A 25,937-nucleotide genomic window follows, 5' to 3' on the forward strand; every position below is an offset into this window, starting at 1 on the left:
GACGGTAGCCACTCCTCAGTAAAAGGCACGACAGGCCACTTGATCTTTGCCAAATCACACCTAAAGGACTCTCAGACCATGAGAAACATGATTTTATGGTCTGATGAAACCAAGACTAAACTCTTTGGCCTGAATGCCATGTCTGGAGGAAACCTGGCACCATCCCCAAAGTGAAGCATGAGTGGCAGCACCATGCTGTGGGATTGTTTTTCAGCGGCAGGGACAGTCAGGATAGCGGGTAAGATGAACAGAGCAAAGTACCGAGAGATACTTGATGAAAACCTGTTCCAGAGCACGCAGAACCTCAAAACTGGGGCGAAGGTTCACCTTCCAACAGGACAACAACCCTAAGCACACAGCCAAGACAACACAGGAGTGGCTTCGGGACAAGTCTCTGAAGGTCCTTAAAGTGACCCAGCCAGAGCTCAGACTTGAAACCGATCCAACATCTCTGGAGAGACCTGAAAATAGCTGTGCAGCGACTCTCCCCATCTAACCTGACAGAGAATGGGAGAATCTGCAGAGAATGGGAGAAACTCCCCAAACACACACTTGTAATGTCATTCCCAAGAAGACTTGAGGCTGTAATCGCTGCCAAAGGGGTTTCAACAAAGTACTGAGTAAAGATTCTGAATACTTTTGTAAATGTGAAATCAGTTCTTTAATTTTTAATACATTTGCAAAAAAACATTTAAACTGTTTTTTCTTTGTCATTATGGGGTATTGTGTGGAGATTGATAAAAAAAAAAAAAAAAAAAAAAAAAAATATTTAATCCATTGTACAATAAGGCTCCAATGTAACAAAATGTGGAAAAAGCATTAGGAACACCTGCTCTTTCCATGACAAACTGACCAGGTGAATCCAGGTGAAAGCTATGATCTCTTATTGAGAGATCTCAACCCCTCCCTGTGCAATTGGGTCCTAGACTTTCTGACGAGCCGCCCCAGGTGTTGAAGGTAGGAAACAACATTTCCACTTTGCTGATCCTCAACACTGGGGCCCCACAAGGGTGCGTGCTCAGCTCTCTCCTGTACTCCCTGTTCACCCACGACTGCGTGGCCATGCCCGCCTCCAACTCGGTCATCAAGTTTGCAGACGACACAACAGTAGTGGGCTTGATTACCAACAATGACGAGGCAGCCTACAGAGAGGAGGTGAGGGCACTCAGAGTGTGGTGTCAGGAACTGTGTCAGTCTCTCACTCAACGTCAACAAAACAACGTCAACAAAACAAAGGAGATGACACATCGAAGGGACAGCAGTGGAGAAGTTGGAAAGATTTTAAGTTTCTCGGCATGGAGGGCAGGTAGTTTGCCCCCGGTGATGCGTTGTGCAGACCGCACCACCCTCTGTAGAGCTGTTGCGCCTTCTTCACCACACTGTCTGTGTGGATGGACCATTTCAGTGGACCATTACGGACAAACTGAAATGGTCCACCCACACAGACAGTGTGGTGAAGAAGGCGCAACAGCTCTCCAGGGGGTGGTGTGGTCTGCACACAGCATCACCGGGGGCAAACTACCTGCCCTTCAAGACACCTACACCACCCAATGTCACAGGAAGGCCAAAAAGATCATCAAGGACAACAACCACCCGAGCCACCTCTTGTTCACACCACTACCATCCAGAAGGCGAGGTCAGTACAGGTGCATCAAAGCTGGGACCGAGAGACTGAAAAACAGCAATCTCAAGGCCACCAGTCTGCTAAACAGTAATCACGAACTCAGAGGGGCTGCTGCCTACATTGAGACCCAATCACTGGCCACTTTAATAAATGGATCACTAGTCACTTTAAATAATGGCACTTTAATAATGTTTACATATATTACATTACTCATATCATATGTATATACTGTATTTTATACAATCTACTGCACCTTGCCTATGCCGCTCGGCCATTGCTCATCCATATATTTATATGTACGTACACCCCTTTTAGATTTGTGTGTATTAGGTAGTTGTTGGGAAATTGTTAGATATTACAACACTGTTGGAACTAGATGCACAACATTTCACTACACTCGCATTAACATCTGCTAACCATGTGTATGTGACCAATATGATTTGATTTGATGATTTGGTTGATACAGTAGCCTATGTATTGAAATATATAAATAAGTAAGTTACGGTACTAAGACTGAACAGGACACGCCTACAGCTCGATGGTGGTTATACAAGGCTACTATACAAAGCCTACTAATGACAACAACATTACTTATTATTATAATGATGATCATAATAATAATTGTAATAATAACAATAAGAAGGAGATCGAGAAAAAGGAGGGTATAGGAGCGAGAGCTGCGTGCTTTTATTGTGTGACAAACAGGCGATGTTAGATTGCCTATTTGGAACAGTGTAAATAACACTAAATAAATATGACCAGTTTGTTCTAATGAAAGCCTTTATTACAGCATAGCATAGAGCAAAAACAGCCAAATCTGTGAAATTGCTTTATCATACATTTTACCGTTGCATGAGGCCTGGTACTCTCGGAATCAGTAGGCTATTAAACAACCACTCAAACAGGCAACAGGTGCAAGATCTGTCTTATTTTTGTAGATATATATGGATGATCATTAAGCCAGGCATATTTACCAGTTAGGGTATTGATTATAGACCTAATTAAGTTTGGTTTTCCTACATTTTCTTAGACAGGCTAAGTCGAGCTGTTTCCTCGCCTGTGCTGCTCTTCCTCCTCCTCACTGTTCTCAATCCCAATATACTGGTTAACTTTGCTATTATGCACATGGCAACGTAAGGAAAGATACCAATGCATTAGCAGCTGGGTCTGGTCTGCTTAGCTCACGTGCTGTAATGTAACCAGACATGTGATGAGTGGAATATCTCTCTTCCGTCTCTGCTGTGTGCGCTCGGTCTCGGCAACTAACAGCTGCTGTATAGCTGTCAGTTTCTCTTGTGATGCTTAAACATCCACTATGCGTGCAGCTTTGAGCAACAATCTTGAACGAAAACGTACAGAAAGTTCATCCATCAGCACATTCCCAGGCATTTCTTTAGATAACAGCAATACTTTTGAAATCCTCGTCACAACTCTAAATTTCCCACAATGATTTTAATCAGAATATCCATTCCATTTAGCTACTTTTTTGTTGTTGTAGTTCCGATGTCAAATGATTTAAGCCAATTATCCCAGTTCTAGTAGTATCATCTTGCAACTAGTGCATGTTGAAGAACATGGATAAGTAGGCTAGATCTATTAATAGTTGTATGATATTTTACAAGAACTTAGACCTGATCTGTTGTTATTGTCTTAGAATAGAGTTTATTTGGTGTTGTTTTCTTCCCCTATAATCAAAAGACAGTGTACAAAACATTAGGGACACCTTTCTAATATTGATTTGCACCCACATGCCCTCAGAACAGCCTCAATTCGTCAGGGCATGGACAACAAGGTGTCGAAAGCATTCCATAGTGATGCTGGCCCATGATGACTCCAATGCTTCCCACAGTTGTGTCAAGTTGACTGGTTATTCTTTGGGTTGTGGACCATTCTTGATACACACAGGAAACTGTTGAGCATGAATAACCCAGCAGTGTTGCAGTTCTTTACACACACAAACCGATATTTTGTCATGCCCATTCACCCTCTGAATGGCACACGTACACAATCCATGTCTGAAAGGTTAAAAATCATTCTTTAACCTGTCTCCTCCCCTTCAACTACACGGATTTTTGTGGATTTAACAGCCTCCAGATTGATGAGCTTGGAGGGTACTATGATGTTGAATGCTGAGCTGTTGTCAATGAACAGCATTCTTACGTAGGTATTCCTCTTGTCCAGATGGGATAGGGCAGTGTGCAGTGTGATGGCGATTGCATCGTCTGTGGACCTGTTGGGGCGGTACGCAAACTGAAGTGGGTCCTAGGGAGGCCGGCAAGGTGGAGGTGATATGATCCTTGACTAGTCTCTCAAAGCACTTCATGATGATAGAAGTGAGTGCTACAGGTGTAGTTAGTTCAGTTATCTTTGCCTTCCTGGGTACAGGAACAAGGGTGGCCATCTTGAAGCATGTGTGACTGGGATAAGGAGTGATTGAATATGTCCGTAAACACACCAGCCAGCTGGTCTGCACATGCTCTGAGAATGCGGGCAAGGGCTGCTGTCTGGGCCAGAAGCCTTGCGAGGTTTAAAATGTTTACATGTTTTACTCACATTGGCCACAGTGGCACTGTATTATCCTCAGAGTAGGGCAAAGAAGGTGTTTAGTTTGTCTGGAAGCATGACGTTGGTGTCCGTGACGTGGCTGGTTCTCTTTGTGTAGTCCGTTATTTCCTGTAGACCTGCCATTTCCTGCAGACCCTGAATTACGACTCCACTTTGTTCCTGCACTTCGCTTGTCTGATTGCCTTGCATAGGGAATAACTACACTGTTTATATTCAGCCATATTTCCAGACCTCTTTCCATGGTTAAATGCGGTGGTTTGCGCTTTCAGTTTTGCGCGAATGCCGCCATCCATCCACGGTTTCTGATTAGGGTAGGTTAAATAGTCACAGTGGGTACAACATCCCCAATGCACTTCTTTATAAACTCACTCTAAGTCAGCGTATAGATCGATGTTGTTATCTGAGGCTGACCGGAACATATCCCAGTCTGCATGATCAAAACAAACTTGAAGCGTGGATTCCGCTTGGTCAGACCAGCATTGAATGGTTCTAGTCACTGGTACAGCCCGTTTGAGTTTCTGCCTATAAGACGGTAGGAGCAAAATGACGTCGTGGTCAGATTTGCCAAAGGGAGGGTGGGGAAGGGCTGTGTATGCATTGTGGAAGTTAGCGTAGCAGTGATCGAGTGCATTAGACACGCGCATAGTGCAATCGATAAACTGATCAAATTTAGGTAGCTTGAAGGGAAATGTAGATGTAACTGACGATAATTATCTTGGAAAATAATATGGCCGGCATTTGATTGTAAGAAATTCTAGGTCAGGTGAGCAGAAGGACTTGAGTTCCTGTGTTGTTATGATTACACCATGAGTTGTTAATCATGAAGCATGATTAACCCTGCCCTTCCTATTCCCAGAGAAGAGTTTCTCTCTGTCGGCACAATGCATGGAGAAGCCCGGTGGCTGAACCGATTCCGACAACATATTCTGAGAGAGCCATGTTTCCGTGAAACAGAGGATGTTACAATCTCTGATGTCTCCCTGGAAGGCAACCCTTGCTCAAATATCTTCTACATTGTTGTCAAGAGACTGGATATTGTCGAGTAGTATACTCAGGAGCGGTGAGCAATGTGCACGTCTATGGAGCCTGACTAGGAGGCCGATCTGTCTGCGGCACCGTTGTTTTGGGGTCGGCTTCTGGGATTAGGTACATTGTCCTGGGTAGTGGTCCAAACAGAGGATCCGCTTTGGGAAAGTCGTATTCATGGTCGTAAAGTGGTCGTAAAGTTGACGTCGGTCTTATATCCAATAGTTCTTACAAGCTATATGTAAAAACACTTCCATTGTTACCATGCCATCACACAGCATACGAGATTCATGATTTGAAATGTAATCAAACATTTTAGTTTTAAAATTAAATAACAAAAAAGGGAGCTTTGAATAATTTGCCTAAACAATAAAAAAAACACAATTCATGAATCCATGCAACTGTTTTTAGTCTGCTGTAATAAAGCCTTTTTTTTTCATCATTAGAACAGACTCCGGTACACAAATTTATTTAGTGTTGTTTACACTGTTCCAAAATGTCAGAATAATATTGTAATCTAACAGCAACTGTTTGGCACGCATAATACTCAAACAACGCTTACTCCTGTACCCTCATTTTTATTGACTACCAGTAGTTTCCACAACTAAGTCAGACGTCTTCCACAGATGACTTCCCCTCCCCCTCCTGAGCAACCAGTAAACATTCTCCCATTGAGTTTATTTTTCACGTCCTCCGCATCCATTTTGCTTTCACGTTACTGTGTTCGGAGTTTGTTATAACCAATTTATTGATGTGATATGATAGGCTATAGGTCAGGTCCTATTAGTTCAGGTCCTATTAAATCACATAAATGTGATGATTGCATGCTTCATGGAGAAAGACCAAGGGTTGAGGGTTTAGGGAAAATGGCGCCGATAGATAGGGAAGCCGTGTTTCTAGCCCCTAGGGAACTTTGCAGCATTTTGATTTTTAATGTGTTATTTCTTACATTATTAGACCAGAATTGTTTTTGTGTTATTACATACCGCCAGATATCAAAGAGGCGATAACTCACCAGCATTACGACCAGGAATACGACTTTCCAAATCAGATCCTTTGTTTGCACTCCCCAGGGCAATTTAACTGATTCCAGAGGCTGATTCAAAACTCTGCCGGCGGAGAAGAGATATTCGGAGTGGACTTCTAGTCCGACTCAGGAGGTGTGCACACCACCAACTGCTTCAGAGTATATTGATCGCTAATGTTGAGTCTCTGGATAATAAAGTTGACGAGCTCAGGGCGAGGATTTCCTTCCAGAAAGACATCAAGGATTGTAAAATACTCAGTTTCACAAACACATGACTCCCTTGGGGTATACTGTCTGAGTCCGTACAGCCAGTTGGGTTCTCAGTTCAGTGCGACAGACAGGCATAAATATCTCTCCGGGAAAAAGGGTGGGGGTGTATGTTTCATGATTAACATCTCATGGTGTGATTGTGATAACATACAGGAACCCTAGAATACATCACAATCAAATGCTGTATTTACTTCCCAAGAGAATTATATTTGGTTATATTCACAGCCAAGTATATTCCCCCTGAAGCAGATAACACAACGTCCCTCAAAATAACTTCACCTGACTTTATGCAAACTGGGGCAATAAATGCTGAGGCCGCATTTATTGTAGCTGGAGATTTTAACAAAGCAAATGGGGAAATGCTACCGCAGTTCTATCAACACATTGACTGTAGTACTCGCGCTGCTAAAACACTCGATCACTGCTACTCCAACTTCCGAGATGCCTAAGGCCCTCCCCCGCCCTCCCTGCGGCAAATCTGATCACAACTCCATTTTGCTCCTCCCTTCTATAGGCAATAACTCAAACAGGAAGTACCAGTGCTAAGGACTAGTCAACACTGGTCAGATCAATCAGAATCCAAGCTTCAAGATTGTTTTGATCACACGGACTGATATATGTTCCGGGTAGCCTCCGAGAATAACATCGACGAATACACTAACACGTTGACTGAGTTTATCAGGAAGTGTATAGGAGATGTTGTACCCACTGTGAATATTAAAACCTAACCTAACCAGAAACCATGGATAGATGGCAGCATTCGCACAAAACTGAAAGCGCGAAGTGACTGGGAATATGGCCGAATACAAACAGTGTAGTTATTCCCTCTGTAAGGCAATCAAACCGTACCCTCTGAAAGGTAAAAAACCTCAGTATAGTGACAAAGTGAAGTCGCAGTTCAACGGCTCAGACACGAACTACAAAGAAAACCAGCCACGTCACGGACACCGACATCTTGCTACCGGACAAGCTAAACACCTTCTCCCACTTTGAGGAGAACACAGTGCCCCCGACGCTACCTGCTATCAAGGACTGTGGGCTCTCCTCCGATGTGAGTAAGACATCTAAGTGTGTTAACCCTCGCAAGGCTACCGGCCCAGATGGCAGCCCTAGCCACGTCCTCAGAGCATGCGCAGACCAGCTGGCTGGAGTGTTTACGGACATACGTGATCTCTCCCTATCCCAGTCTAATGTCCCCACATGCTTCCAGGTGGCCACCATTGGTCCTGTACCCACAAAAGACCAAAGGTAACTTGAAATAATTGACTATTGCCCAGTAGCACTCACTTCTGTCATCATGAAGTGCTCTGAAAGACTAGCCAAGCAAGGATCATATCACCTCTACCTTACCTGACACCCTAGAACCACTTCAATTTGCTTACCATCCCAATTGATCCACAGACAATGCATGAAGCCAATCACATTGCATACTGCCCTATCCCATCTGGACAAGAGGAATACCTATGTAAGAATGCTGTTCATTGACCATAGGTCAGCATTCAAAGTCATACTACTGTCGTGACTTTACTTTCATTAATCTGATGACTGTTATATATTTAATCCACTAACTATGTTTAATTGCTACCCAATTTAAATGAATCATGTAACAACTAACTCATTAGGGATTTGGAGCACCACAGAAGAGGTTGTTTAAAGAGTTTACCATCTCCCGAATTAAACTTTTCCTATTACAATCGATAAACAGTCATCTTATTAATCATTACCTCTTATCATAATTCTGAACAGTCGTAACCTCATGCATCTGCAAAAACCCCAGCCTTACTCATGAATCAGTAGTACACAAATTGGTTGAATTATTTATTTACTAGCTAACTAATTTTAAGAATTTTATAAAGACCTGAGATATGTTACCTGAGAACTAAACTGGAAAATACAATGTTAGAAGCCTCTTATATATGTAACCTGTACTTAAATGAGGCGCTGTCTGTGGCAGAAGTTAAGGTGATTAACCCTGCAAAAAATGGGAACACATTTGGCATTGATGAACAGCCTAACGTCCTATATGATTTGCTCCAAATTTGTTTTGAGTACAGTATACTGCCATCCACTTGGTATAAGTCTGTAGTGAATCACATTCCCAAATCTAAAAATAAAAAAAAGACCCTAAAGTGCCACTGAACAATTGAGGCATAAGTTAATTAAGTACGGTCTATAAACTATATTCATCGATCCCCATTCTAGTGGAAGAACAAAATGTTTTTTGTCAATCCAGAGTATGTATAGATCATATCTTCTCGGTCTGTACAATAATCAGAAATAGATTACATGAAGAGAAGCCTACTTTTGCATTCTTAATTGATTTCCCAATAGCTTTTGATTTTGTAAATATGGATATTTTAGCCTAGAGTTTGTTAAAGTTGATGGGAAATTTTATCACGCAATCCAGTCTCTTTACAAAGTACCAATTGCTTGTGTGCATGTAAATTAATATCATACAGATTGGTTTCCCACACCCTCGGGTGTAAAACAAGGAGACACCTTATCACCATCTTTTTGGGCTGTTTAAACAGCACATTCGATAAGTATTCAGACTTCTAACACATTTTTGTTACGTTACAGCCTTATTATAAAATGGATTAAAAAAATTAAATAGAAAATCCTCAATCTACGCACTACCACATACTGACAAAGCAAAAATAGTTTAGAAATTATTGCAAATTTATAAGAATAAAAAAAATTAATATTACATTTACATAAGTATTCAGACCCTTTACTCAGTACTTTGTTGTGACTCAGTGACTACAGCCTTGAGTCTTCTTGGGTATGACGCTACAAGCTTGGCACACCTTTATTTGGAGAGTTTCTCCCATTCTTCTCTGCAGATCCTCTCAATCTCTGTCAGGTTGGATGGGGAGCGTCGCTACACAGCTATTTTCAGCTATCTCCAAAGATGTTCGATCGGGTTCAAGTCCAGACATTTCTTTTTTGGTACCCTTCCCCAGATCTGTGCCTCGAAACAATCGGGGGCTGGAGCTCTACGGACAATTCCTTCGACCTTATGGCTTGGATTCTGCTGTGACATGCACTATCAACTGTGGGACCTTTTATAGGCAGTTGTTTGCCTTTCCAAATCATGTCCAATTAATTGAATTTACCACAGGTGGAAAATCCAATCAAGTTGTAGAAACATCTCAAGGATGATCAATGGAAACAGGATGCATCTGAGCTCAATTTCGAGTCTCAAAGCAAAGGGTCTGAAAACGTAGGTATTTCTGTTTTCTATGTTTAATACATTTGGTATAATTTCCAAAAACTTGTTTTTGCATTGTCATTATGGGGTATTGTGTGTAGATTGCTGAGGATTTTTATTTATTTAATCAGTTTTAGAATAAGGCTGTAACATTACATTTTGAAAAAATCATGGGGTCTGAATACTTTCCGAAGGCACTGTATATACCTATAATTAATTCAGGATCATTACATAGAGTTATATCAGGAAATAAAAGAGCATCTGAAAATCAGCAGCAGACCAAGTTGACTCGAGTAAGAAAGGTCATAGATATAACTATGATCTACATACCAAAGAACATGGGGATGTCCAGCTTGTCTTCCCGGTCCACCTTTCTCTTGATCATGACGATGTAGACTGCGTACAGAGCAGCCCCAGCCAATGACCACAGAGAGCCTGAACACAACATGACTTCATCATCACGTTACCTTACGCTAATACATCCCTGTATCATGAGTTACAACTCTCATGGTTACACTCCAAAGGGTTTTTCTGCTAGCAATGCAAGCAAACGTGACATTGTGGCATGGCTTGCACTTTCAGAGTAGATTTAATGGTTTAATAATACATTGTTTTATATAGCATATTAAAATGACACAAGGACACGTTAAAGTAGTACATCAAGTACAGTACAAGACATGACAAATACAACCAATATGAAGTGGGATAGGAGGGTAACAGGAGGCAGGAATAAGGAATATAGTGGGAAAAAAAGCCTAACAAAAACAAAATATTTTGAGGAAAGAAGTTTATCATCTGCAGCATTTTTATCTCCCTGGTTACCTATAGTGCCTTTTCCGTCAGGGCTGTCCATGCTGGAGAAACTGACAAGAACCACTCCTCCCATGCTACAGGGAAAGAGACCAGAGAAACAGTGTAACTACAGAGTAGCAACCCAGAGTAACTACAATAATTCAGCTGATGTCAAGGCTTACCTCAGAGCCACAGCTAAGAGCTTGGACAGAGTAAAGCGGTCGCTGCTATTACTGGGAAATATGGCCGCCAGGATGAGGGTGAAGAGACCTGGTGAGGAGGACAATAACAGCGAGACTGTTCACAACACGTCCTGTACAGAGTTCAACCTGTTCAAGGTGAAATGTTTAAATACACATGCTGTGATTTTCCAACATTGGAACATTTATTTGCAACAATGTTATTAAAAAGGCCCATAATGATTGTATTATAAAAAAGTAATAATCATCAGTGTTTTTTCTATTCATTGTAAGATCCTACATGTACATTTCGCCGAGTAAAATCACATTTAGTATTTGGACTCACCTGAAGTGGAGGACAGAATGTTCACTATGGCAACCTGCGTGTCCGACAGAGCCTCTTGGTAGGAGAGGTTTGCTAGGAACCACTGTGAGGGAGAGAAGTAGGAGAGGGAGAAGTGTCAGCATGACACCTCTGATTTGTACCAAAGATGGTAGTTTACTTACTATTACTCATCGTGTGTGTAGTCTACCCTCAGTTCTGGGTCATTGCTCATGTGGGAAATGAGTTATGATACAAAGATTTGTTTACAAGCCCAAAGTTAGTAAGACAAACGAGTTGAAGATTCTACATGCATAATGTGTTAATTTATACTCATTTACACTAATCATGAAGGGAGAAGTCCAAAGCCATGACTTGTTGAGAGTACAGCAAACACACTCTGCAGCAAAATGAGTAGTATCACCAGCAATAACTCAATGATAATAACAGAAAGGTTTTGATTAACTTACCTAGCAAATTGACAGTAATGTCAGTAATGAGAGACATCAAAAAGCTCCCAAATGCAGGTACTCCAAAGACTAATTTTAGATATAATTTGTCCCCACTCCAACTTAATACGGAAGTTCCAAGCTAGTATACAGAATGTCTGAGAGTCTAACAAGTCATATGTCTACACACACTGACAAAAAAAGTTCCCCTCAAACGGATAAAAAATCAAGTTATTTGAATTAACTTACCACAAAGCAGAAGAAGAAGCTGATCTTGGCCACATCGGTGACGGTGAGCTTTCCCACTGTGCGGAGCATGGACTCGTGGTCCTTGGCGGCGGGGTAGGACATGCGCGATAGCTTGGCCTCCAGGGCCTGTGTGGACGGGAGCTGGCGCACCTCCATGATGTTGCTGAAGCGCACCCGTTGCTTTTTAGAGGCTGAGAGGTTGGAGGGAAAGGACAGGGGGTAAAGTGGTAGATGGGTCACAGCATGACCAATAGAATGAACCAGACAATGAAAACTTTAAGTAGAAATAAAGCATGCGTTAGCTTATGTCATTGTTTTAGGAACCAAAACCATGAGAAAATGTTGCAGTCATTCTCTGAAAAGCATCTCATACCCTATACTGTGCTTTAGGCACAATAGCCTGGGATTGAATAAGGCAGCTTTCGAATTAAAACCACAATTACCACTTTCCTCAAAATGTGACCCATCATGTAAACTCAGCCAAAACAGAGATGCTAGTTCTAGGTCCAAACAAAGATCTTGCTGTTGGATCTGACAATAAATCTTGATGGTTGTATAGTCGTCTTAAATAAAACTGAAGGACCTCTGCGTTACTCTTGACCCAGATCTCTCCTTTTTTCATCTTCGTAGCACTGCGGAAAAAGCTAATCCATGCTTTTTGTCACTTCAAGATTAGACTACGTCAATGCTCTACTCATGGCTACTTGGATCAGGCACTAAATAAACCTGTTAGTGCTAAAAATGGCTGCTAGAATGTTAACTAGAAACCAAAAAGTTGATCATATTACTCCAGTGCTAGCCTCTCTACACTGGGTTCCTGTTAAGGTTAGGGCTGATTTCAAGGTTTTACTGCTAACCTACATGGACTTACTCCTACCTATCTCGCCAATTTGGTTCTGCCGTACATACCTACAAGTACACTACGGTCACAAGACGCAAGCCTCCTTATTGTTCCTAGAATTTCTACGCAAACAGCTGGGGGCAGGACTTTCTCCTATTGAGCTCAATTTTTATGGAATGGTCTGCCGATCCATGTTAGAAATGCAGACGCGGTTTCAACCTTTAAGTATTTAGTGAAGACTCATCTCTTTAGTCAAATAAAATATAATTGTATTTGTCACATGCCGAATACAACAGGTTACAACCTTACAGTGAAATGCTTACTTACAAGCCCTTAACCAACAATGCAGCTTTAATAAAATATCTCTTACTTTTTTGGGGGGTAAGAATAACAAATTATTAAAGAGCAGCAGTAAATAACAATAGTGGGGCTATATACAGGGGGTACCGGTACAGAGTCAATGTGCGGGGCACCTGTGTCCAGGTAATTGAGGTAATATGTACATGTGGTAGAGTTATTTAAGTGACTATGCATAGATAATAACAGAGTAGCAGCAGTGTAGAAGGGGAGGGGGGGGGGGATGCAAATAGTCTGGGTAGCCCTTTGATTAGCTGTTCAGAGGTCTATTGGCTTGGGGGTAGAAGCTGTTTCGAAGCCTCTTGGACCTAGACTTGGCACTCCGGTACTGCTTGCCGTGCGGTAGCAGAGAGAACAGTCTATGACTAGGGTGGCTGGAGTCTGACTATTTTTAGGGCCTTCCTCTGCCACCGCCTGGTATGGAGGTCTTGGATGGCAGTAAGCTTGGCCCTGGTGATGTACTGGGTCGTAAGCACTACCCTCTGTAGTGCCATGCGATCGGAGGCAGAGTAGTTGCCATACCAGGCAGTGATGGAACCCGTCAGGATGCTCTCGATGACGCAGCTGTAAAACCTTTTGAGGATCTGAGGACCCATGCGAGGGTTAATAGGTTTTATCGTGCCCTCTTCAAGACCGTCTGGTGTGCTTGAACCATGTTAGTGATGTAGACACCAAGGAACTTAAAGATCTCAACCTGCTCCACTACAGCCCCGTCAATGAGAAGAGGGGCGTGATTGGTCCTCCTTTTCCTGTAGTCCACAATCATCTCCTTTGTCTTGATCACGATGAGGGGGAGGTTGTTGTCCTTGCACAACACGGTCAGGTTTCTGACCTCCTCCCTCTATAGGCTGTCTCATTGTTGTCGGTGATCAGGCCTACCATGTTGCGTCATCAGAAAACTTAATGATGGTGATGGAGTCGTGTCTGGCCATGCAGTCAGACAGGGACAGGGAGTACAGGAGGGGACTGAGCACGCACCCTTGAGGTGCCCCCGTGTTGAGGATCAGTGGCGGATGTGTTGTTACCCACCCTTACCACCTGGGGGCGGCCAGTCAGGAAATTAAGGATCCAGTTGCAGAGGGAGGTGTTTAGTCCCAGGGACCTTAGCTTAATGATGAGCTTTGAGGGCACTATGGTGTTGAACATTGAGCTGTAGTCAATGAATAGCATTCTCACATAGGTGTTCCTTTTGTCCAGGTGTGAAGGGCAGTGTGGAGTGCAATACAGATTGCATCTGTGGATCTGATGGTGCGGTATGCAAATTAGTGTGGGTCTAGGGTTTCCGGGATAATGGTGTTGATGTGAGCCATGACCAGCCTTTCAAAGCATTTCATGGCTACAGACGTGAGTGCTACCAGCCTAGTCATTTAGGCTGGTTACCTTAGTGTTCTTAGGCACAGGCATTATGGTGGTCTGCTTGAAACATTTTGGTATTACAGAGAGAGGTTGAAAATGTCAGTGAAGACACTTGTCAGTTGGTCAGTACATGCTCGGAGTACACATCGGTAATTACCGTACACAGACGGTAATCCGTCTGGCCCTGCGGCCTTGTGAAAGTTGACCTGTTTAAAGGTCTTACTTAGATCGGCTGCAGAGAGCATGATAACACAGTCGTCCGGAACAGACGAAGTCCTCAATGCACTTATTGATAAAGCCAGTGACTGATGTGGTGTACTCAATGCCATCGGAAGAATCCCAGAACATATTCCAATCTGTACTAGCAAAACAGTCCTGTAACTTAGTATCTGCTTCATCTGACTACTTTTTTATAGACTGAGTCACTGGTGCTTCCTGCTTTAATTGTTGCTTGTAAGCAGGAATCAGGAGGATAGAATTATGGTCAGATTTGCCAAATGGAGGGCAAAGGAGAGCGTTGTATGTGTCTCTGTGTGTGGAGTAAAGGTGGTCTAGAATTGTTTTCCTCTGGTTGCACATTTAACATGCTGATAGAAATGAGGTGAAACTGATTTAAGTTTCCCTGCATTAAAGTCCACGGCCACTAGGAGCTCCGCCTCTGGATGAGCGTTTTCCTGTTTGCTTAGGGTGGTATACAGCTCATTGAGTGTGGTTTTAGTGCCAGCATCGATCTGTAGTGGTATGTAGACAGCTACGAAAAATACAGATGAAAATTCTCTAGGTAGATAGTGTGGTTCGTCCTATTTATTGTCCAGTGATTGAACGTTGGCTAGCAGGACGAAAGGCAAAGGCAGATTAGCCACTCCCTGGTTGATCCTCACAAGGCACCCTGATCTTTATACGCAAAATCTCAATTTCTACCTCCAGCGAATGACGGGGTTCTGGGCCTGGTCGGGTGTCTGTAGTATATCCTTCCCGTCTGACTCATTGAAGTAAAACTGTCTAATCTGAAGTAAGTAATCACAGTTCTGATGACCAGAAGCTCTTTTAGGTCATAAGAGATGGTAGCAGCAACATTATGTACAAAACAAGTTACGAACAACACGAAAAAACTAACAAAATAGCATGGTTGGTTGGTTAAGAGCCGATAAGACTGCAGCCATCCCCTCCAGCGCCCTCATAAACATTTGTAGTAGGTCCTATGATTGAGTGCAGTATGGCCCAGGGGTGCGAAGGTGAACGGCAAGGCACTAAAGTGACGAACCACCCTTGCTGTCTCTGCCAGGCCGGCTCCCCTCGGATTCTCTGACCCTATTACAAGAGTCACTGGCTTGCTCGTGCTCTCCCATACTTCCTGTCCTCAGGCTTGTGCGGTGGGGGAGATCTTTGTGGGCTGTAGTCGGCCTTGTCTCAGGGTAGTAAGTTAGTGTGTTGATCCCTTTGGTGGTATGGGGGGGCTGTGCTTTGGCAAGTGGTGGGGTTATATCATGCCGGGTTACCCTGTCCGGGGTTAACTTTGGATGGGGCCAGTGTCCTCCAACCACCCCTGTCTCAGTCCCCAGTACCTATGTTTTAATAATGTCATATCTGGTGTAATACTCCCGGAGATCCTGAGCCCTAGCTAGGACCATTTCTCAGGACAACCTGGCCAGACGACTCCTGGCTGTCCCCAGTCCACCTGGTTGTGCTGCTGATCCAGTTTCTGCTGTTCTGCCTGTGGCTATGGAACCCTGACCAGTTCACCGGTCGTGCTACCTTGTCCTGGACCTGCTGTTACGACCCTCCTCTGCTGGTCATCTATGTATGTTTGAACATCTTGAAGAACGATCTGGCCTTAATGGCCATGTACTCTTATAATCTCCACCTCAGCACACCCAGAAGAGGACTGACCACACCTCAGAGCCTGGTTCCTCTCTCAGTTTCATCCTTGGTTCCTGCCTTTCTAGGGAGTTTTTCCTAGCCAATGTGCTTCTACATCTTCATTGCTTGCTCTTTGGGGGTTTTAAGGCTCAGTTTATGTATAAGCACTTGGTGACAACTGCTGATGCAAAAAGGTCTTTATAAATAAATGTGAATTGATTGATTGACTTGAATGTGTGAGACCCCTAGAGGTCTTTGCGGGACTGATTTATTCCTGCAGCTTTTCATACATCGCCCGCCCGCCCGCTCCCGATGGCTTTTTGTCTGACTCCCACCCACACCCACAAAAACAGGTTTCACAGTCCTGCAAATGTTATTTTAGGTGTATCTGACTCAGCTCGCTTGGCAGCTTTGGTCCCAGCAATTTTGGGCCTTATATGCGCAAACATAACTTAAGAAACACAAGAATTACCAGAGATTATCGCTCAGCCCATTGTATTAAGCTATCGGTATTAGGCCTAATGGGCTATATCAGCCAATAAGCTAAACATAGTTCGAAAGAGAGCCAAAGTTGGAGGAGAGCGGACATTTGCACTTTCTCTTGAGCTACGTTTTGCATATAGCCTACCTTTTAGGAGTGGGATGATTTAGCCTAATCAAGTTTATGAAGTACATGGAAAGATAACTGTCCCGTGCTTCACCACCCATACATAGCCTAGTGCCGATAGGTCTATTCTATTGAATTACGACCCAGTACATCACCAGGGCCAAGCTTACTGCCATCCAAGACCTCCATACCAGGCGGTGGCAGAGGAAGGCCCTAAAAATAGTCAGACTCCAGCCACCCTAGTCATAGACTGTTCTCTCTGCTACCGCACGGCAAGCAGTACCGGTCCCGCCTGCAGCATGAAAAATTATGACCGCGCCACAATGATCTCTGTCAGGGCAGCCCTCTAGCGACATACTGTAATCAGCCAATATCGATCAGCAAAGACAGAGAAATATGAAATCCTGTCATTGTCTCATAGAAAACTAAGCTCCAGTGTCACTCAATGGTCAGACAGAGTTCTCATGAGACAACCTTTCCTTTCACATTGTTTATTGACTCTCTCCTGAGTCAAACCTGGGAGGGCCATCACATCGAACAGCTCAACAGCCCCCTCTGTTGGTCAACACCGCAAAGTGTATTTTCCATTCTACAACTTCATTATTTGCTATGGTCTTTACATGTTTTTTCCTAGGAAACCCTATAATTTTTTATGCTTGCATGAAATGTTATGAAATAAATCAAATACCAAGACAGTTCACAGGATTCCTATTCTCCAACGTGATAAAAAAAGTATTATTGAAGGGTTTCTTTCAACAATATTCATTATAAAAGTAAAAATTTGCTTTAAGGTCCCTCAGTCGCATAGTGACCAGGGAGGTTTCCAATGCCTCGCAAAGAAGGGCACCGATTGGTAGACGGGTAAAAAAATATATTAAAAAAGTAATAGACAGTGAATATCCCTTTCAGCATGGTGAAGTTATTAATTGGGCTTTGGATGGTGCATCAATAGACCCAGCCACTAAAGATACAGGTGCCATTCCTAACTCAGTTGCCTGAGAGGAAGGAAACTGCTCAGGGATTTTACGATGCGCCAAAAGTAATTGTAAAACAGTTACATCGCTTAATGGCTATGATAGGACAAAACTGAGGGTGGATCATGAACATTGTAGTTACTCCACAATACTAACCTAAAAGACAGACTGAAAATAAGGAAGCCTACACAGAATAAAAATATTCCAAAAACATACATCCTGTTTGCAACAAGGCAGTAAAGTAATACTGCAAAGAATGTGGCAAATAAAGTTACTTTTTATCCCGAATACAAAACATTGAAAGACGGATCCAGAATTCTAAATAATGTCACGGGTCTGTGTCGGATCTGATTGTCACGGGTATCGGGTATGTGGAATTTTAACTGACTTGTCCAGAAGGGCCCGTACAGATCCGAACAAGACTACTGCAGTAGACAGAGATGCTCTTGCTTTTCAAGAGAGTGAAGTGTGGTGCGTGTAGCTTGTTGTTGTTGTTGGCTAATCATAAAGCAGCAATAGGCTACAGTCACAGACAGGTACTACATAATTATATTTGATTATAAATAACCTATGGCAGCTATTAGTCTAGTATAGTGCTAATCGGCTTGGTTGGTTGCTGTCTCGTCTCTCCCTCCCTCCTCCCTGTGTCACTCACTCACAGTTCGGCCCCTCCCCCACATGCTTGAGTGGCACCTCTCTCCCTCCTCTCGCACTTTATCAGCTCCTATTCATAAAGTAGCTTAAAAAAATAACTTTTCTGCTCCTTCCCGCACTTGGATCAGGTCTGGATCTGACAAGGTCTATACGGAACGGGTCTAGTTGTCACCTCTAGTCCAAAGCTCTGAAAGAGACTTACCAAAAAAGACTTACACCTATAATTGCTGCCTAACATGTATTGACTCTGGGGGCTGAATACTAATCAAGTTATATGAGTGTTACTTTTATTTTTTCCCACTTTGACATTTTGTGTATATCGTTGACCAAAAAATTACAATTAAATCCATTTGAATCCAGCTTTGTAACAAAAACAAAAGGCTTTCCGAATGCTTTCCGAATGCACTGTATCAGTTTGAAAGCTTAATTGACTAGCAGAAAAAGGCAATACATTGCATTATTTATAGATCAGTCTGTTGGTTAGTCTTCTAAAGATGTTATTTCTCAATTTTTTTAAAGTTGTAATACTCACTGGAATCACAATCTCCAATGGCACAGTTTGTCTGTTCAGTCGGAAGATCCTGAAACTTCACTGGAACATACAAGGGTTCACTCTGAAGAAAGAAATATAGAGTTCAACTAATGCACTCAACTAAAAGCATTACTTATCATCCCATTTATTTTCATTACAGTATTTTCAGCCAGCCAACAGTAAAATCAAATTGAGAGTAAGAGAGAATACAAAAAGCAAATCAATTATACTCACTAGAGTATGGTCATTCAAACTGGTGTCATTGATACAGGGGGTAAAGTAGGCCTCGGCATCAGCAAACTGTGGAGAGAGGCGCTATAGATTAGACTGGGCTGTTTTATCATAGCAAATCAACATAGTATCAACGACCACTACTAAGATACTGCACTAAGCAACAATTCATCTTTAGATGGAAACAACAATGTATCGTTGCCCCCCCCCCCCCGAGACATCAGTGCTAGACGTACAAAGGCTGCGTGTCGTCCCCGGAGACTGCCCGTGCACTGCTGCCTCCATGGCCGCCACAGCAGGAACCCCAGCAGGTACAGCACAAACATGGAGGTCTTGGTGAACGTGCTGAAGAAGGGCTTGTTATACTCCTGCCGCTTGAATATGTACTGGGGGGGGGATAGAGAAAATACTCATGACTTACTGTATGAATGGCTTTTTTTTTTTAAATAGAGAGGTCACTTTGAAACTAATGAGATGTGACTAATCCAAGTACTCAAAACTGCCACCTAGTCCCTACTTGTGTAGTTCTGCAAAGGCTGGACAGATATTATTAGCAACATAGTGAAACCATGACCCCACTGGAAGGCAAGGTGAAGCTACTACCATATTCTTATTCAATCCTTTTAAATCCATCAGGTAGGGGTTAGGGGTCAAGCATTGTCTTATAATTGAGCACTAGTCTTAAGCTTTAGCATATTAGCCAAAATAAGGGTTGCCTAACCCAGGCCATCCAGTTCTGCAGTGTTGCTGGTTTTCATGTCTCCCTGTGCACCCTCTGTCTGGAGAGTGCCCCTGACAATCAGTTCCAAGCTAAAATGCAAATACAAGAATAAGTAGGCCTGTGGCCTGCGGAACCAGGGGACTACAGGAAGTGCTAGTGTCTTACTGAGGTGAGCTCAGAGGAGACAACCCAGATGATGTCCACCAGCAGGAGGATGACCACCCCCAGGGCCATGCGTCTCCGCTGGGCCACTGTGCTGCCCTGAGACCCCATGCGGTTCATGAGGAACACCCACACCATCTGGACACTGCTTGACAAACACACAAACTCATTATCGCACAAACTTTTCACAAACTGTTATACCAAAAACCAAAATGTTAGATGTTTTTCAGATGTGACACAGTGACAGTACCCGGAAATCCTAATACAGGATTCTTCAGCGTTTTGGACGTTCTGACTCTCCTCAGTCAGGCAGGAATCTGAAACTGTGTCAAAGTAGATGAGAAAAATTGTGCAACAGTCATCCTATCTGCTGTGCACAGAGCTCATCACCTGCAATCTCTTATCAATTAATATTGTTATGTAACGCTGAACATTGCTGTTGGGGTGAAAATCCATATGGACATCTGGAAACCAGAAAGATGACATAGGCTAGGCCTAATTGTTTGGTGAAAACAGTTTCCCAGGACACACAAATGTGGCTTTTGTTCAGAGCAACATCAACCAAAGCTACTGTCTTTTTTGTGACATTACAAACTCAATTTAACACATTATTTTCACATATATTCAATTGCTCGTTTGAACTGGTTTCCCCACAAATAAATACATGGTCCTAAGTGAGGAACGCCCAGACCCCACTCTATCCCTGTCAGGCGGCGTATCACATTTAGAACCTTCGTACACTTTCTCACCAGTCTCTCGATGCGTTCTGCCCAGGTTGGCCTAGTGTCAAAGTACACCTCTAGGAACCCGATCGTCTCCACCCTCAGGCGTACCTTCAGTCTGATAAAGAACACTGGGTGTCTGGGTTATCTATAGAAAACCTGATTCTCCACTTCAACGATTGCTTTCTGTACCTCCCTGACAGCGTATGGTACATGTATTCCCTTCTAACCATAAGGCCCCATCATCTTCAAATTAAGACCTTTCGATACCTAACGTGAGCTAGCAAGAGCAACAATTTCTTCCTCTGCTCACCACGACTCACAAGCTTGTTAGCATCTGTCTAATTTGCATGTAGCTAACTAGCTAGTTTACAATATAGCTAGCAATGTCTTTTTTGTTGCAATATAGGACCTGTAGTACTGTAGAAACATACGGAGGCCATTGTTAGCTAGCTAATGTTAGCTATCTCGAAGTTTAACGTTACAGCTAACTTAGCAGGCTAAATTGGCTAGCTAGCCGGCAACATCAACAACAAACCATTCGTATTTACCTAGCTACCGTTAGATGGAAGTAGGCTTCGTTCTTTTTGACGTGGTCGTTACTTCTTCGCCTTTGCAGAAAAATACAACTGCTGGATCATCAGTAATAAACGTACAGTATGCGATGATAACGCCAATATCTAAACTGGTTTGGATGTAAACATGAACGCTTCTTCTCTTCTTCTATGGTATATTATTGGCGATCACAGAATGTCATGTGCATCCCGCCATCTACTATGCGGGATGGAAACAGGATTCCCCTTCTGTTAATAAAAATTAAACAAAACAGATCGGATACCTACACAGGCTCAAGGGGAACCTGGGAGTGCAGTTTTTCCGGTCTTCAAATGTAAAATCCTTAAATCCCAAAAACGTTTCTGCTGCAGCCACAATAATGTCCAGTTTTTAGACTCCTTTGAGACTTGTGATATACTGTTTATAACTGTGGCGAAATTATTATTGTGGCTTTCCGGCAGACTAGACGCTGTGTTGCATATTGCTTTCTTTCGCAGGTCAGAGTGCGAATTGCACATTTCGGTCACATTTCAGTCCTCTACTCTCTTCACTGCCTCAGCATAGGAAACGTACCCTCTCAAACTCTGGTAATCTCAACCGGTGTCTCTCTCACAGGGCACTTTGGATCCCCAGCTTCATGGGCACGCCAACAGTTGACACGCGTGCTTTCTCATTCCAACTGTAATGGTTCCTCTAACTATGCCCTCCTGCACATTTCTCACATCGTGGGAACCTAATGCACCGTAGCCAGTTCGGAACATAGGACCCGACAGAATAGAAAATATAACCTAACCTGACTTTATCGGGTAAAAACTCTCTGTCAACGCTCAACAAGAGAGACGGTATTCTCAGTTGCGCCATTGCCACCGGGTCTACATCTCACCAAACGGCAGGTGTCACAAACACTAGGAATATTCCTTTTCATTTGATCCACTCGACGCTATGGTCTGGGACCCAGCAGAATCACACTACTACACCCTGTCTCTCGATTCTTCATAACATTAATGCCTCCCATTAACACTCCTAATTCTTCTTCTTGTTCTATGATAATATGGCAGTCCCCAAGCATACGTTAGAGGTGCATGTCGCCAACCTGTGTGGGCTGTGTGTCCGCCTATCGTTCTGGAGTGTGGAATTAGTTCATTACACTTTGTGACACAAAAAGGGTAGGGAAAAAATGATTTAAAAAAAAATCCCTACCAACTAACCCTACATCCATTAAAACCTCACCACTATTCCACTACTTTGGCCCTTCTGATCCTAGGACACTATCATTCAATACAATTTGTCATTAAAGGTAGATTAGGCAGAATTACGTTGCCACGAGCAGCACCGCAGATATTGAGATTAGCAAGATGCAAGACTTCGCTCTCATTAGCTAGGTTTCCATCCAATTTGAAACAGAATATGTGAATATTCAAAAATCGGCATAAAACAACATGCCCATTTTCCACCAGAGATGTTTTTCCATCCAACTGACTTTTTGCGGTTAACGGATAAAACGCTGTGCGCGATGACGTGGTGCATTAAATTCCATGTACTGAATGAAAAATACAAGTTAAATGGATTTCCATCACATTTTCAAATCTACTGATGGTTTTGTCACAAAAACGGTTGCGTTATATAGCAAATGTGCCCACTCTGGTCTTGGCACGCTTTAAACAACAGCCTGCATGTACAGTGCAGGTAGGCTACCTACATTATGAGATTATTAAGGATAAGAGCGATATTATTTGTATTTGTCAAACTGCAGCCAAGCATCGATCATCATGTCACCAGAATAAGATCCTCAATATTTAGGAGCATCAAACTCATCCCCTTTATCTCCCTATGAAGGTCATCATAATTGGTTTAATCTGTAGTTTAAAGGAAAACTTCACAAAAAAACGATATTTTGGTATTTATTTAATTAGACCATTGTTGACATAGTCTTGCAGTATTATATGATGCAAAATGCATCATACAGAGATGATTTCTGTATGTTCAAAGTTACGTATCTTGAAAACTTGATTGCTGGCAAGCAAAACATTTTGGGACTATGTCAACAATGGACAAATACCAAATTATAGTTTTGGGTTGAGTTTTCCTTTAATAAAGGCATGCTTTCCAAAGTCATAGTGACCCTACAACATATCACCATTTCTTGCATTATACATTTTACCGACACAAAAAGATCCCACCATATCAAATTAACAAATGTTCTGTCGGCATTTAATGTTTACATCAGCCCGATCCTTACTTTTTTCATGTGTTAGGTAATTCATCCGCATGAAATGGTTGGATGGAAACATGGTTACAGTAACGCACAGGTTCGCTTCATGCTGTTCACAGCGTGAACAGGGCACCAAAACAGCAGAGAAGCTGAGCTTTGCGCTTCAACGATCTTAGTGGTTGCAGAAATTTACCCACTATGCTGTTTACTTCCTGCAGCTACATCATTCTTCTTCTTCTTTGAAGTTTAACGGCAGTTGGCATAAAAATATGTTGCATTACCTCAACGAACTAGAGAATAATATAAATATATTATACTTTGTGATACCAAATGTCAAAAGGGAAAAATAAAACCAAAACCAAAGAACTGGGAGGATGGGACACCATCACTCAACACACCCTGTAACTCTTCTGAAGTCTTCTGAACTCATCCCATCCTGGCCCATCCTCCTCTACTTTCTTCACGGCCTCAGCATGTGACACCTTCTGCACTACTCTGACTAGCCTCCTGTGATAGAAAAATTACACATTTACCTAATTTGTTTTAAATGAATAGTTAGCGATTAATACTTACCAAGTAGGGGGATATGTCTGTCCTGTTAGTGTCTGTGTTTTTATGGTCTCCACTCTAGTTCCCTGCAGCTTATCTGGGCGTATGGTCACTAGAGATGGCTTGAGCTGACAAATGAGTTAAAGACTGAATTACATAGACAAGATGTGGTGGGTGTGATAGAGATAGCCAGGAGGAGTTTAGAGAAATTCCTCATTCTCTCGAAATCATCCTTGCATCTGGGAAACTAAGCCAGGGTGGGGTTTAGACGACAACCCATGTGCAGATAATGACAGGATGAACCCAGAGTGGCTAATGATGCTCCTTGGTCTGCATAAGGGGGGTTGAACCAACCATGACTGAGCATTGTTAGTGTCAGCTATATATAGTATTCTGCATTTGTGTAAAGGTTAGGTTACTCGGTCCAACACTCAAGGGTGGGGGGTCAACCAGCCTCATTATTGCAATAAGTAATCGATATTAAATATAGATGATTGTTTGAAGAAATTACACAAATTTTCTCAGTACTGAATTCCCACAACAGACCTCAACCTACGTCTCCCTCACCGGACACTTCCAATCCCCAGCAACATAGGCACCCCTACAGTTGACACACACAACTTTATCCACCAAAACTACACAATCCTCTATCCCATGGCCTCCTGAACACTTCCCACATCTTGGAATCTCCCTCCTACAAACTGCTGAGACATGACCATAAACGCTGCACCAGAAGCAGCGCAGGAGATTTGGCACAAAAGCTCTAACATGACACTTGATATATCCTAACATGATTTTGTCGGGTAAAGACTCTGCCTCAAAACTCAAAGGGACTGACAGTGACTATGTTTCACCACGCTCACCACCGGGTCTGCGTTTGCACAAAACGGCGAGCATCAAATACACCAGGAATATTCAACTTCAATTGCCCCACCTCCACACTTAACGCTACCCTAGAAAGCACTTATTTCAATGGTGCCCTGTTCCTAAGAGCAAAGCAAGAAACAGCAAAGCATGAAACAGATCTTGACCCAAGTTGCATGACACAGAGCTCCCTCTGGTCAGAAGAAACACAAACAAATATCACAAGTCCACTACAGGTTACCTTCACTCCTCTCTTCTATCTTATGCTGTCTTCCTCCTATCCCTAACTTTTCTCTGTATTTAAAAGAGATGCCTGCCAATAGTGTCTTGATCTATTCCACTGCTCCTGCCATCTCTGTAACACCACTGTCCATATCAGGCAATTTGCCTTTGCCTTGCTCAGGGTTGCATGTTTAGTAACCTCCTGTACTCCCTGTTCACCCACGACTGCATGGCCGCGCACGATTAGGTTTGCAGATGACACGATGGTGGTATGCCTGATCACTGACGACGATGAGACAGCCTATATCGAGGAGGTCAGAAACCTGGCAGTGTGGTGCCAGGACAACAACCTCTCCCTCAACATCAGCAAAACAAAGGAGCTGATTATGGACTACAGGAAACGGATGGCCGATCACACCCCCATTCACACCGATGAGGCTGTAGTGGAGCGGGTCGAGAGCTTCAAGTTCTTTCGGTGTCGACATCATTAAGGAATTATCATGGTCCAAACACACCAACACAGTCGTGAAAAGGGCACAACAACGCCTCTTCCCCCTCAGGAGGCTGAAAAGATTTGACATGTGACCTCAGAACCTCAAAAAGACACACACATACACACACTACATATGCTCACACACACACACAAATTCATATTGATGCCACACACACACACAATCAATCAAATTTATTTTGAATGCCCTTTTTACATCAGCCAATGTCACAAAGTGATAAACAGAAACCCAGCCTAAAACCCCAAACAGCAAGCAATGCAGATGTAGAAGCACAGTGGCAATTAAAAACTCC

The 25,937-nt window shown here is 42.9% G+C and overlaps 1 protein-coding gene across 5 annotated transcripts in view; it reads right to left on the bottom strand.

The window, feature by feature from the left end:
* The window catches only part of LOC109871059 (solute carrier family 35 member F5), a 33,399-nt gene extending 11,071 nt beyond the window's left edge, over positions 1–22,328 (bottom strand). Inside the window, exons 1-12 of one of the 5 annotated variants that reach the window (XM_020461851.2) lie at positions 21,283–21,558; positions 20,759–20,849; positions 20,260–20,332; positions 20,013–20,154; positions 19,363–19,512; positions 19,130–19,195; positions 18,896–18,977; positions 11,715–11,905; positions 11,041–11,122; positions 10,698–10,785; positions 10,546–10,610; positions 10,054–10,158 (exon numbers count right to left, since the gene is read on the bottom strand). In XM_020461851.2, the coding sequence (XP_020317440.1) occupies positions 10,054–10,158; positions 10,546–10,610; positions 10,698–10,785; positions 11,041–11,122; positions 11,715–11,905; positions 18,896–18,977; positions 19,130–19,195; positions 19,363–19,512; positions 20,013–20,147 (964 nt within the window). In that variant the 5' untranslated portion in view covers positions 20,148–20,154; positions 20,260–20,332; positions 20,759–20,849; positions 21,283–21,558. The other 4 variants (XM_020461852.1, XM_020461854.2, XM_020461850.1 and 1 more) reach the window with 4 other exon arrangements.
* Positions 22,329–25,937: the final 3,609 nt, after the last annotated feature.

Source organism: Oncorhynchus kisutch, linkage group LG26 (assembly GCF_002021735.2).
Source record: "Oncorhynchus kisutch isolate 150728-3 linkage group LG26, Okis_V2, whole genome shotgun sequence".
Lineage (NCBI taxonomy): Eukaryota > Metazoa > Chordata > Actinopteri > Salmoniformes > Salmonidae > Oncorhynchus > Oncorhynchus kisutch.